Raw genomic sequence first — 14,265 nt, 5'->3', positions numbered from 1 at the left:
TATGTACTGGTTCCCTGAGGTTGTGGGTGGCTCAAGTGAACCCACAATGTCCACACCAACCCTCTCAAAGGGAACCCTCACCACAGGAAGTGGAATGAGGGGGGGCTTTGGTTGGCCACCTGTCTTACAACTTGCTTGACAGATGACACAGGAGCTACAAAGGTTCTTCACCTTCTGGGACATATTGGGCCAATAGAAGTGGTTGACAAACCTACTCCATGTTTTGGTTTGTCCCACATGCCCAGCTAGGGAGATGTCATGAGCCAAAGTTAGGATAAACTCCCTAAACTGTTGAGGCACTCGCACTCCCCTGGTTGTACCAGCTTTGGGGTCTCTGACCTTAGTGTAAAGGAGTCCTTCTTCCCAATAGACCCTATGGGAGCCACTGACAACTCCCTTTACCTGTGCAGATGCTTGCTGCCCCAGGCCTTCAAGAGTGGGACATGTCTTTTGTTGCTGGCACAGGAGTCCCCTTGAGGGTCCCCCTGGGCCCAAGAGCTCTACCTGGCAAGGATCCAGCTCCATAGACTCAGTTCTGAGTGGGTTTTGAGCTCTACCGCAGCACAAGCTGAGGACTCCAGATCATTCCCTAGCAAGCATTACACTGGGATTGCAGGCGAGACCACTACCAGTTTCAGGCCAGTAACCCCTCCCCATTCTAAAGTCACCATAGCCATGGGATGGACTTTAGGTACACTGTCAACATTGGTGACTGGATACATTTGTCCAGCCAGATACTGTCCTGGGGAAACCAGTTTCTCTGTCATCATAGTGACGCTGACACCTGTATCCCACAGTTCTTCTACTTTTGTCCCATTTATTAAGAGTTGCTGTCTGTATTTTTGTATGTTAGTTGGCCAGACAGCAAGTGTGGCTACATCCACCCCACCCTCAGAGACTAGAGTAGCTTCAGTGTGGAGCTTCATTTGCTCTGGGCACACTGTTTATCCGATCTGGAGACTGGCTATACCAGCACTAACTGGAGCAGTGCTGGGGGGATTCTTTTTGGGACAGACCAAGTCTCCAGTTTGGTGCCCATGCTGTTTACAGCTGACACACCAGGCCTTCTTGGGATCAACGTTTGTCCCCTTGCACCCACTTGTGGACTGTGAAGAGTCTCGTGCCCATCCTCCTGTGCAGGTTTTTGGGACCCTTGTGAAGACTCCTTGTTTTTGTCCTTAGGTGTCTCATCTCCCATCCCTTGGGGAGGCTTTGTGACCCCTTTCTTTTGGTCACCCCCCTGTGGTAGTCTTGATCACCCTTGCCTTGACCCAATGGTCTGCCCTTGTTCCCAATTCTTGGAGAGATATTGGACCGAGGTCTACCAGATGTAGATGCAACTTGTCATTGGAGCAGTTATTTTAAAGATGTTCTTTCATAAACAAATTATAACTCCCACCAGTCATGTACTCCACTGCCAGTTATCCATCCATTTAGTGTTTTGACTGTGTAGTCTAAAAAATCAACCCAGGACTGGCTTGAGGTTTTGTGAGCCCCTTGAATCTAATACTATACCTCACTGTTGTGAATCGAAAGCCCTTTATCAGGGTAACCTTTATGTGGTCATAGGATTCAGCATCTGCAACAGTGAGTGTGAGGAGTTTATCTCTACACTTACCAGTAAACTGTTCCCAAAGGAGAGCTCTACTGTGAGAACTGTTTAGTTTTCTGGTTGCACGGGTATCCCAAAAGCTGTCAACCATTTGGTGATATCATCACCTTCTTCATATTTTGAGACAGTCACTTTGGGGATTTTTAGGATATCTGTATTCTCTCTGACCCTATTTAAGATGCTGCCTCCATTAATGGGTGCTAAGACCATTTCTGCTCTTTCCCTCTCTATATGTAGGAGCTGTTGCTCCAAAGCTAATCTTTTGGCCATCCTTGCTAAAAGAATGTCCTCTTCATTGAGGCTGTCCTCTGTGTTCCCAGAGGAGCTGGACTCGCCTGTGGAAGATCCAGATCCTGTGAGCACTATTTATGGAGATAGGGACCTTGGGGCTCTGATCTTTCTAGTTAGGTGAGTAGGGGGAGTTCATCCTCCTCAGCTTCAACATCTTCCCTATCTGAGGGGAGGTCCTCCTCCTCAGCCGGGTATTCCCTTGTGTATTCTGCCAAGTGCTCCTGGAGCTTGAGGGTTGGAGCCTGTTCTAATTTTCTTCAGCTTGCAGAGGGACCTTAACTCACCCATCCCTAGATGAAGGCAAGGGGTGAAGTTGAGTTCCACAATCATTTTATCTGAGCTGCTCATTATATTACTAAAGTTGGGGATTACGCTTAGGGACTAAAAGTACCTTACAATAACTTTTACATCTAAAAATAATTGCTAAGAGGACATAACCAAAGCCCTAGCAGGAAAATTTACCAAATTCAAAAATCAGTTTCTAAAGGCAATTTTGGAATTCAGTCGTGTGATCAGGTATTGGATGAGTAGTCCTGCAAGTGCAAGGCATAGATCCACCAATGTAGGAAGCTGGCTCTGTATATACTATATCAAAATGAGATATAGTGTGCACAAAGTCCAGGGGTTCCCCAGAGGCTTAACCAAGGCTAATGTAGATAATACTAATGCTTTCTTTTGTAGTAGTGTGGTTGAGCCGTTAAGCTTATCAGAGGTGCAGGGAAATGCCACCTTGGCATGGATATCCCCTAACTTTTTGCCTTTTGTTGGTGCCAGCTATGATTGAAAGTATGCTTGGACCCTGCTAACCAGGCCCCAGCACCAGTGTTCTTTCCCTAAACTGTACCTTTGTTCCCACAATTGGCACAACCCTGGCACACAGATAAGTCCCTTGTAAATGGTAGCAAGGGCCCTGTGGCCACGGAAGGTCTCTAAGGGCTGCAGCATGTATTATGCCACCATGGGGGACCCTACACTCAGCACATGCACACTGCCTCACAGCTTGTGTGTGCTGATGGGGAGAAAATGACTAAGTTGACATGGCACTCCCCTCAGAGTGCCATGCCCTCAACCCACTGCCTGTGGCATAGGCAAGTCACCCCTCTAGCAGGCCTTACAACCCTAAGGCAGGGTGCACTATACCACAGGTGAGGGCATAGTTGCATGAACAAAATGCCCCTACAGTGTCTAAGCCAATTCTTAGACATTGTAAGTGCAGGGTAGCCATAAAGAGTATATGGTCTGGGAGTTTGTCAAACACGAACTCCATAGTTCCATTAGGGCTGCTCTGAAAACTGGGAAGTTTGGTATCAAACTTCTCAGCACAATAAATCCACACTAATGTCAGTGTGGGATTTATTGAAAAATACACCTAGAGGGCATCTTAGAGATGCCCCCTGAATACCAGTCCGACTCCTAGTGCTAGGCTGACCAGTTTCTGCCAGCCTGCCACAACTAGACGAGTTTCTGGCCACATGGGGTGAGTGCCTTTGTCACTCTGTGGCCAGGAACAAAGCCTGCACTGGGTGGAGGTGCTTCTCACCTTTCCCTGCAGGAACTGTAACACCTGGCGGTGAGCCTGAAAGGCTCATGCCTGTTGTTACAGCACCCCAGGGCATCCCAGCTAGTGGATATCCCCGCCCCTCCCCCCACTTTTGGTGGCAAGGCAGGAGAGGATAATGAGAAAAACAAGGAGGAGTCACCCACCAGTCAGGACAGCCCTTAAGGTGCCCTAAGCTGAGGTGACCCCTGCCTTTAGAAATCCTCCATCTTGAGATTGGAGGATTCCCCCAATAGGAATAGGGATATGCCTTCCCCCCCTTCAGGGAGGAGGCACACGACGGGTGTAGCCACCCTCAAGGACAGCAGCCATTGGCTACTGCCCCCAGATCTAAACACACCCCTAAATTCAGTATTTCGGGGCGACCCTGAACCCAGGAAATCAGATTCCTGCAACCTAGAAAAAGGACTGCTGACCTGAAAGCCTCGCAAAGACGAAGGAGACGACAACTGACTTGGCCCCAGCCACCCAAGGGACCAAGAACCTCCCGAGAACAGCACAGTGTTCAGAAACTACATCAAACTTGCTACAAAGAAGCAACTTCAAAGAGACTCTCACTTCCCACCACAAGGGTGAGTCTTCACACTCTGCACCCGACGCCCTTGGCTTGAGTTCAGGACAACAAACACTGCAGAGAGGACTCCCAGGCGACTCCAACGACGTGGACACCCTAAGTCGACCTCCCTGCACCCCCACGGCGATGCCTGCATAGAGGATCCAGAGGCTCCCCCTGACCATGACTACCTGGTAACAAAGGAACACGACGCCTGGACCAAACACTGCACCCGCAGCCCCCAGGACCGAGAGGAACCACCTACCAGGAGTGACCAGCAGACGGCCCTCATCCTAGCCCAGTCGGTGGCTGGCCCAAGAAGCCCCCCTGTGCCCTGCCTGCATCGCCAGAGTGACCCTCGGGTCACTCCATTGATTTCTACAGCAAACCGGACACCTACTTTGCAGACTGCAACCGGCTGCCCCTGTGCCGCTTAGGGTGTGTTTTGTGTGCTCCCCCCGCCACATCCACCACCCCCCAACTGCTCTACAAAACCCCCCGGTCTGCTCCCCGAGGACACAGTTACTTGCCTGCTAGCAGACTGGAACCGCAGCACCCCTGTTCTTCTTAGGCACCTATGTGTTTTGTGCCCACCTCTGACCGCTGCACTTGACTGGCCCTGTGTTTCTGGTGCTGTGGCTTTGGGGTTGCCTTGAACCCCCAACAGTGGGCTGCCTATACCAAGGAGACTGACTGTGTGAGTGCTTTACTTACCTGAGAAACTCACCAAAACGTATCTCCCCCAGGAACTGTTGAATTTTGCACTAAGGGTCCACTTTTAAAATAGCTTATTGACGTTTTAACCAAAAGTGTGTGTACTACTGTTTTAAATCAAAGTTCTATTCTTACCTGTGTGAAATACCTTGCATTTTATGTACTTACCTCAAATCTTAAATCTTGCGGTTCTAAAATAAATTAAGAAAATATATGTTTCTATATAAAAACTAATGGCCTGGAGTTAAGTCTTTGGGTGTGTGTTCCTCATGTATTGCCTGTGTGTGTAAAACAAATGCTTAACACTACCCTCTAATAAGCCTACTGCTCGACCAAACTACCACAAAATAGAGCATTAGTATTATCTAATTTGTGCCACTATCAACATCTAAGGGGAACCCTTGGACTCTGTGCACACTATCTCTCACTTTGAGAAAGTATATACAGGGCCAACTTCCTACAAGAGGGTAGTGCAAAGCATTTGTTGTACACACACAGACAATAGAAGAAGCACACAATCAATGACTTAACTCCAGATCGATTGATTTTATATACAAAAGATATATTTGTTAATTTATTTCTAGAACCACAAGATTTAAGTTGCAGGTAAGTACATCAATAAATAAGTATTTTACATATGTATCAATACTATTTTGATTCGAATTGGTAGGTTGTACAGTTTTTGAATAAATCTTTTAAAAGTTGACAGTGCAATTTTCAGAACAGTACCTGGGGGGAAGTAAAGTTAGTACGTTTTACAGGTAACTACAAGACTTACAGTTTCAGTCTCCGGGGTTTAGGAAGTCCACAGGTTGGGGTTCAAACCTTAAACACCCACCACCAGCGACATGGGGCCGACCGGGTGCAGTGGTCAAAGAAGAGGCAAATTTAACATGGGCTTCTATGGAGACTGGTGGCACTCGGAATCAGGCCTGCTTGCAGGTAAGTACCTGTGTCTTAGGAGGGCAGATCTGGGGGGTCGGGAGCCACAGGTAGACACCAAACATACATGAGGGGACTCGGGGGATCACTTGGATGCTGCAGTCTGGGTCCAGGGGGTCGGTTCTGGAAAGGCACAGGGTTGACAAGTAGGGGGGCTGCCTGCTGAACGTTGCTGCATTGGAGGTCGGGTTCCCCAAGGCAAGGGTGCTGCGGGTGTAGTGCACCTTTTGGCGTCTGGTATCTTCGTCCGGTGCTGTCACTGTCAGAGGGGTCCACTGGATTCACACTGCAGTCATTGTAGTGGACGGGAGGGGTCACCCAAGATTAGCACTTGCTTGGAATCGCCTGGGGATCCTCTATAGTCGGTTGGGCCACGTGGACAAGGGCCGTGGGCGTCTGGTGCAGAGTGGTCAGGACTCACGGATCCTGGGGGCTCTGGAGCCCTTGGATGTTGTTTCATCTTGGACAGGGCCGCTGTCCACGGGATTTCCTGGTCCTCTGTGATGCATGCAGTCCTCTGGAAGCTTGGCAGAGGTTGATGGACCCGAAGGAAGCGCTGCCGCCTTTTGCAGTGGTTTTGAAGCAGGAGACAGGCCGGTAGGGCTGGGGCCAAGTCAGTTTTCACCTTTCTTCTTCTCTGCTGGGGTTTCAGCTTATTAGTCCTTTTTCTTTCTTGTGAGGTTGCCAGGAATCTGACGAACTGGGCTAAGCAGAGCCCTTAAATCCTGGATCTATGGGCGTTACAGGGTTAGAGGGCAGTGTCTGATGACGATGACTACTGTCTCTGAGCGTGGCTACACTCTTCTTGTGTCCAGTCCCTTTGGGGAGGGGGACACAGACCTAACCCCATTGGTCCCTGTTCTCCAAACTAAGATGAAGGCTTTCACAAGGAGGGGGGTCACCTCAGCTCTGGACACCTTATGGGTGGTCCCAGCTGAGGTGGTCACTCCTCCCTGCTTTCCCTAATATTCCCGTCGGACTTGCTGCCAAAAGTGGGCTTTGTCCGGGAGGATGGAGGGGAGTGGCAACTCCACTAGCTGGAACCTTTGAGGCTCACCACCAGGTGTTATAGTTCTTGCAGGGGGTGTGAAGCACCTCCACCCAGTGCAGGTTTTGTTTCTGGCCACCGATAGCACAGAGGCTCCCCCCACGTGGCTACAAACTCATCTCTTAGTGGCAGGTGGGCGCTGACTAGTCAGTCCTGCACTAAAAGATTGGGTAAAGCACATGGAGCATCTCTGAGATGCCCGCTGGGAGCATTGTTCAATAAATCCAACACTGGCATCAGTGTGGGTTTATTGTGCTGAGAGCTTTGATACCAAACTTCCCAGTATTCAGTGAAGCCATTATGGAGCTGTGGAGTTCGTAATGACAAACTCCCAGACCATAAACTCATTATGGCTAGACTGCATTTATAATTTCTAAGAATGGACTTAAACACTGTAGGGGCATATTGCTCATGGAGCTATGCCCTCACCTGTGGTATCGTGCACTCTGCCTTGTATAAGCAAAGGTACAGATTTTGGGAAAGAACACTGGTGCTGTGGCCTGGTTAACTCTCAATCAAAGTTGGAATCAATATCAAGCAACAAGTGGTGTTGGGGGGGTGGGGGGGTGGGGAGGGGTAACCATGCCAACAAGGGCACTTTCCTACACAGGGTAAGTACCATTTTACTTTTGAATGTAGTGTTCATTTGAGCAGTACTCTGGGCCTCTTTCTTTCGAATGTCCTGGACAAGACTTCTTTAGAGACACACAACTTCAAGCTATGCTTTGCATAAGGTTATTATTGCAGGACAGGCATTTCTTGTTTTGCATTTTTACACCGATTTGTGATCACGAATGTTGACAACTGTGTTTTGAATTTTGCCCTAGTTTAGGTGCTCGTTATTCTAACTTTGTTTTCTTCATTTCAGAGCTGTAGACTGTATGCAACAAAACACTTACGAGTATTGCTGAGGGCCAATGTTGAGTTTTTCAGTAACTGGGGTATTGAGTTACTGGTAACGCAGCTGTATGATAAAAGTAAAAGTGTCTCATCTGAAGCCCTGGAGATCCTAGATGAGGCATGTGAAGATAAGGTAGGCCACATGTGACTATATTGTCACATCACAGATCAGTTCAATAGGTAATACTTGTATTCAAGATTAGTACTGTCATGTGAATCCTTGATGCAGGTCCTCTTTTCTTAGTTTTTTTTGCGCTATTAGGAATCATCCAACCTCATTGTGTTTTACATTATTGTACAAACTGTCAATTATATGCCTGTGTGTGAATGCCAAGCAGGGTACCCTAATGTAGCAGAAAATAAGGCATTGCTTCCTAAGGATCTGCTAAAAATTGAGTGAATGAGTCAGTTAAAACGAGTAATTTTATTGTATATATAATGCTTGGATGTGTGAAATAGGTCAAATATGTGTTGCAAACTGAAGTTAGGTCATATGTAATCAAAAGTAATGTCTTCTTCTTACCTCTCTGTGGCCCTTTAGTCAAAATAGTCAATAGGCTATTTGTTTATGCCTGCCACAGACCTTGGGGAGGTGACACCAATGGGAATCTCAGACCACACTCCCCTAGATATGAGATAGGACGGGCCTGGGGATGGGCTGCACGTCATTAGACACCTTGGCACTTTGTGGTTCATGGATAGGGAGATCTTCAAATACTTGAGGTTAGAAGTAAGAGAATACTTTAAAAAACACAAGGGATCAGTGTCATCTCAGTGTATGCCAATGGGCTGCTGGAAAGGCTACAAATCCCTTAGAGCGAATGCCTTCCAGAAAGCCAGACCCCTGGCAAAGGCAAAAAGAATAGCGGGCATCGAAGTCAAAATTCTCAAATGGCAAACGCAGCTTCAGACACCCAATGATGATGGCCTTCAGCATCAATTGGATGTAGACAGGAAAACTCTAAGCTGTTGTAACAGGATGAATTCAAACAGATTTGGATGGCATTTCAAAGCTGTGTCTATGATGCTACGAGCTAGTATGGAGATTTTTTCAATGGAATACTGTAGGAAAATGCCACTGTTGGCATGGTCACCCCCCACCTTTTGCCTAGTGTTGATGCCAACTTCGATTGGAAGTGTGCTAGGACCCTGCTAAACAGGCCCCAGCACCAGTGTTTTTTCCCTAAAACGTTACTTTTGTTTCCACAATTGGCACAGCCCTGGCACATAGTTAAGCCCCTTGTCAAAGGTATCCCTGGTACCAAGTGCCCTGTGGCCATGGAAGGTCCCTAAGGACTGCAGTATGTATTATGCCACTCTCAGGGACCCCTCACTCAGTACATGCACACTGCTTTGCAGCTTGTGTGTGCTAATGGGGAGAAAAGACAAAATCGACATGGCTCTCCCTTCAGGGTGTCATGCCCACAAACCCTGCCTGTGGCATAGGTGATTCACCCCTTTAGAAGGCTTTACAGCCCTAAGGCAGAGTGCACTATGCCACAGGTGAGGGCTCAGCTGCATGAGCAATATGTCCCTACAGTGTCTATTTCCATTCTTAGACACAGTAAGTGCAGTGTAGCCATATTGAGTATATGGTCTGGGAGTTTGTCATTACAAGTGGTCACTCCTCCTTGTTTTCCCTAGTTTTCCCACAGGACTTGCTGCCAGAAGTGGCGCTTTGTCCAGAGGCGGGCAACTCTGCTAGTTGGAGTGCCCTGGGGCACTGTAACCCAAGGCTTAAGCTTTTCAGGCTCACCACAAGGTGTTACAGTTCATGCAAAAGGTGGGGAGGAGGGGTGAAGCAACTCCAGCCAGGACAGGCTTTGTTTCTGACCACAGAGAGCAAAAAAGGCTCCCCCATGTCGTCTGAAAGTGGTAGGCTGGCACAGACCGGCACAGACTGGTTAGTCCTGCACTAGCAGTTTGGCTAACATACAGGGGGCATCTCTAAGATGCTCTCTGGGTGCATTTTTCAGTACATCCCACACTGACATCAGTGTGGGTTTATTGTGCCGAGAAGTTTGATACCATACTTCCCAATATTCAGTAAAGCCATTATGGAACTGTGGAGTTTGTAATGACAAACTCCCAGACCATATACTCAGTATGGCTACACTGCACTTACTGTGTCTAAGAATGGACTATGACACTGTAGGGACATATTGCTCATGCAGCTGTGCCCTCACCTGTGGTATAGTGCACCCTGCCTTAGGGCTGTAAGGCCTGCTGAGGGGTGACTTACCTAAGCTACAGGCAGTGATGTGTGGGCATGGTGCCCTGAGAGGGGTGCCATGTCGACTTTGTCTTTTTCCCCCCCACCAGCACGTTCAAGCTGCATAGGCAGTATACATGTGCTTGGTGAGGGGTCCCCTAGGGTGGCATAATACATGCTGCAGCCATTGGGAACCTTCCCTGGCCACAGGGCCTTTAGTACCATGGATACTTTTTGCAAGGGACTTAACTGTGCCATGGGTGTGCCAATTGTGAAGACAAAGGTACAGATTTTGGGAAAGAACACTAGTGCTGGGGCCCGGTTAGCAGGATGCCAGCACACTTCCAATCAAAGTTGGCATCAACATTGGACAAAAAGCGGGGTGGGTAACCATGCCAACAGTGGCACTTTCCTACAGCGCCCAGCTACATCCTCACCAGCACCCTGCTTCCAGTGAAATCTGTGAAGTTCCCAAAAAACTGCTCATAGTACTTTGGACCTTGGCCCACCACAACTCCAAATCCTGAAGGAGAACCCCTGAAACTCCCTGTATCTTTCTTTTTGCAGCTCCGACTTTTCCTCCCGTAAGATTGCATTGTGAAGAAAAGGGCACAGGCTTGAGCTTTTTACGTACATGTGAAAATTCCTAACAAAAACAGTATTTAATTTTGAATGAAGTTCTTGGTTTCAAAAGATCTATAAAAAGAAGTGTTATTTTTCTAATTTGGGCTCAGATTTATACTTCGTGTGTGTTGTAGGAGGCTGGCTCAGTTTATGGTGTACACCTTTTTTGTGCCTTGATAACCAAAGCTCCCTAACGGTAGCTGTGGAGAGCAGCTCAGTCTTATCAAGGAGGAGTGAAAAGCACTTATGACACTTCATTAGTCAGTCAATATCTATTTCAGAAGAAAGAACCACATAAAGTGTTAGAAAAATGAAGTATTGTTTGTTATGACACTAAGACTATTCTAACGCTGGTATATCTCCACTTAGCTATATACACACACAAATGATGTACTCAGAAACAAACAGGAATAGCATAGAAATACATGATGCCCTATTTTGGGGGGGGGGGGGGCACACCTTGTACTAAGAAAGTGGTATAAGAATGTAGGTGCCTAACCAAGGTAAGTGTGTTAAAATCCCAGGGGCTGGGGAGAAAAAAAATACCACAGGTAAGTAAATGTAATCCCACAGCGCCCGGGTGCCGATTAAGATGGGTGTCCCATAGGTTAACATATAACCATCGAGGTTGGATTTTTATGGATTCAGGACCCCTCCCAGTGGACCCCGAGGAAACCAGTTGCCACAAAGAAGGTTGGATAGTACCCCCACCTGTGGATACCCAGAAAATTGGAGTACCTATACCAGGGAGTCTAGGTGCATAGGGGTGAAATGATGCTGGAAACCTTCAATGGAGGTAATGGAAGCCTTTATCGTCAAGCTGCTATCGCGACCCGTGGACCAGGTTGGTGGAACCTAAGGGTGGATTCCGGACATTAAAATCCTGAAAAAGAAGGGGACAGTGTCCACACCAATTGGAGATGTCCAGGCGGTACAGCTAGGCAATGCCTACCTTGGAGGTGAAGTTTCTGCAGAAGAGGGAAGGAAGAAGTCCAGCTACAGAGTCCAGGGAATGCAGGACATCCTTGGAGTCACCCACAAGCTGTCCCATGTCGGTCGCCGAATTTGCAGAAGGGTCAGTGGCCCACAGGACGTCCAACAAACCCTGGCAAATGCAAATAGTTGTTGCAAGGACGATTGTAGGTTTTTCTGTGTTAATTGTTTATGGATTCACGTGCTGTGCATTATTTCGCCATCTAGTGGCTAGGTCCAGATTTGTCCACTGTTTTTTGTTTTTCTTAGTCCATCTACTCTGTAGATTTTTTTGTTTGTTGGTGGGCATCGACGGAAACACCAGTTGGTGTCCATTGGTGATGTCGTCCGACTTCCTCCAGATGTTTTCACTTCTAAATGCCATCTTCAGATTCTTTTTTTCTGCCGTTGGGTCTGGATGTTACGGAAGAGGGTTCCAACAGGATAAAAAGTTTGATGTAAGAGTGGAAAATTTCCACCAGGACTCGTTTACTGAAGTAAAAATCATCGATAAAGAGCAGTGGAAGGAAGAAGACCGCAATAATTGCAGGGTGAAACGATGGAGTGGCTGAGAATGCTCGTTCAGAGGACCTACAGGTCATATTAATGGAGAACACAACATTCCAATTCCGCATAAACTGCCACCATAAGTATGATCCACAAGATAACCACCCGGTATGTAACCTCTGCTTCCCTCTAGGTCCCAGGAGTGAAGACTGCGTGGCCTGTGGCATGTTTGCACGGAAGACCCTAAAAGTAAGAGCAAAAGAGAGAATGGCCCGCCATGCGTTGCAAGGCCACACGTCAACGCCATCCCTAAAAGATTTGGCCCTATTGAGCAATGAGGAGGAGAATGTCACAGAGTAAGCCAAAGTTGAAACATCTGCAGGAGATCGAGACATCACCGATGGCGAAGAACAGACAGACGAGAAAAGCAGAAAGTCGGAGGTAAGAGACAGCAGACACTCCACTGAGTCCTCCCTTTCGAATCTGCTCCACAACACATGCCACCATGTCTTCCATCACCTTCTGGAGAATCATTTGGTGCTTCTCCGCCAGGAATTCGCGGCTCTCTTGGCCAAGGGAGCTAAAGAAAAGGTCCCTGTGCCAGAAGTAGGTTGTGGATGTTATTCCCGCTACTTTCTGATACCAAAGAAGGACAAAGGCTTGCGTCCTATCCTAGATCTTCGGGACCTGAACTACTTCCTCAAGAAGGAAAAGTTCAAAATGCTCACCCTGGCTCAGGTTCTGTCTGCCTTAGACCCAGGAGACTGGATGGTAGCGTTGGACTTGCAGGACGCTTATTTCCACATCCCCATCCTGCCTGCCCACAGACTTTACCTACGATTCGTGGTAGGTCACGAGGACTTTAAGTTGACCGTACTCCCTTTCGGCCTTACCAGTGCCCCTCGGGTGTTTGCGAAAGTGATGGCGCTGGTTGCAGCTCATCTGCGCAGGTTAGGGGTCTCAGTCTTCCCCTACCTAGACGACTGGCTGTTGAAAGCGCCTTCGCCACTGACAGTGGTGTCCGACCTTCAGACTACGGTGGACCTCCTTCACCAGCTGGGGTTCACTATCAACGTGCTGAAGTCACACCTGACTCCCTCTCAGACGCTCCCTTTCATCGGAGCTGTTCTGGACACAGTGCTGTTCAGGCTTATCCTCCCAAAAAGCGAATCCAAGACATTCAGGCTATGATTCCGATCTTTCAACTTTGTTCTTGGGTTTCGGTGAGACAGGCTCTGAGGCTGCTGGGCCTCTTGGCCTCCTGCATCCTGCTAGTAGCACATGACAGGTGGCATATGCGGGCTCTGCAGTGGGACTTGAAGTTCCAGTGGATGCAGCATCAGGGAAATCTCTCCGACATGGTCCAGATCTCGGAGGGGACTGCGAAAGACCTGCAGTGGTGGCTTTCGAATCCCAATTGGGTCAATGGCAGATCCCTCTCCCTTCCCCACCCAGATCTCTCTATAGTGACAGATGCGTCACTTCTGGTTGGGGTGGCCACATGGGAGAGGCGGAGATCAGAGGCCTCTGGTCTCCGGCGGAGTCGGGACCCCACATAAATATGCTGGAGCTCAGAGCGATCAGACCTGCGTTGAAAGCATTTCTTCCCTCCCTCAAAGGGAAAGTGGTGCAGGTGTTCACGGACAACACTGCCGCTATGTGGTACTCCAACAAACAAGGCGGGGTAGGGTCTTGGACCCTTTGTCAGAAGGCACTACGCCTCTGGACATGGCTGGAACATCAGGGCATTACTCTGATGGTTCAACATCTGGCGGGCCCTCAACGCCAGAGCAGACAAACTCAGCCACTGACGCACTGTTGATCACGAATGGCGTCTCCATCCGGAGGTGGCACAAGGTCTCTTTCTCAAGTGTGGAGAGCCTTGGTTAGATCTGTTCGCCTCTGCAGAGAACGCGCAATGTCAGCTATTTTGTGCGTTGGAGTTTCCAAGGCGGCACTCGCTCGGAGATGCTTTTCGTCTCGAGTGGAACTCTGGCCTCCTTTACGCCTTCCCGCCTATCCCTCTTCTGCCCAGAGTTCTCAAGAATATCAAGTACGACAGGGCCCAAGTTATCTTGGTGGCTCTGGACTGGGCTCGAAGAATGTGGTATCCAGAGCTATTGAGCATGTCCATCGATCCTCCACTCAGACTGCCTCTTCGGGCGGATCTTCTTTCGCAGCAGCAGGGTACGGTCCTCCACCCGAACCTGTCCAACCTCTGCCTTCATACGTGGAGATTGAGCGGCAACAGTTGACGGCATTTGCCCTTCCACCCGAAGTCTGCAATATTATCTTGGCAGCCAGGCGTCCATCGATTAAAACTGTATACGCC

At 48.5% G+C, this 14,265-nt stretch overlaps 1 protein-coding gene across 2 annotated transcripts in view; it reads left to right on the top strand.

Annotated features, from left to right (window-relative positions):
• RICTOR (RPTOR independent companion of MTOR complex 2) overlaps positions 1-14,265 on the top strand; it is a 1,007,050-nt gene that overhangs the window by 515,482 nt on the left and 477,303 nt on the right. For both annotated transcript variants that reach the window (XM_069221337.1, XM_069221336.1), the window contains exon 23: positions 7,587-7,751. In XM_069221337.1, coding sequence (XP_069077438.1) covers positions 7,587-7,751 — 165 coding nt within the window. The remainder of the gene's footprint in view (positions 1-7,586; positions 7,752-14,265) is intronic.

Source organism: Pleurodeles waltl, chromosome 1_1 (genome assembly GCF_031143425.1).
Source record: "Pleurodeles waltl isolate 20211129_DDA chromosome 1_1, aPleWal1.hap1.20221129, whole genome shotgun sequence".
Classification (NCBI taxonomy): domain Eukaryota; kingdom Metazoa; phylum Chordata; class Amphibia; order Caudata; family Salamandridae; genus Pleurodeles; species Pleurodeles waltl.
This window is presented reverse-complemented; position numbering and strand designations above follow the sequence as displayed.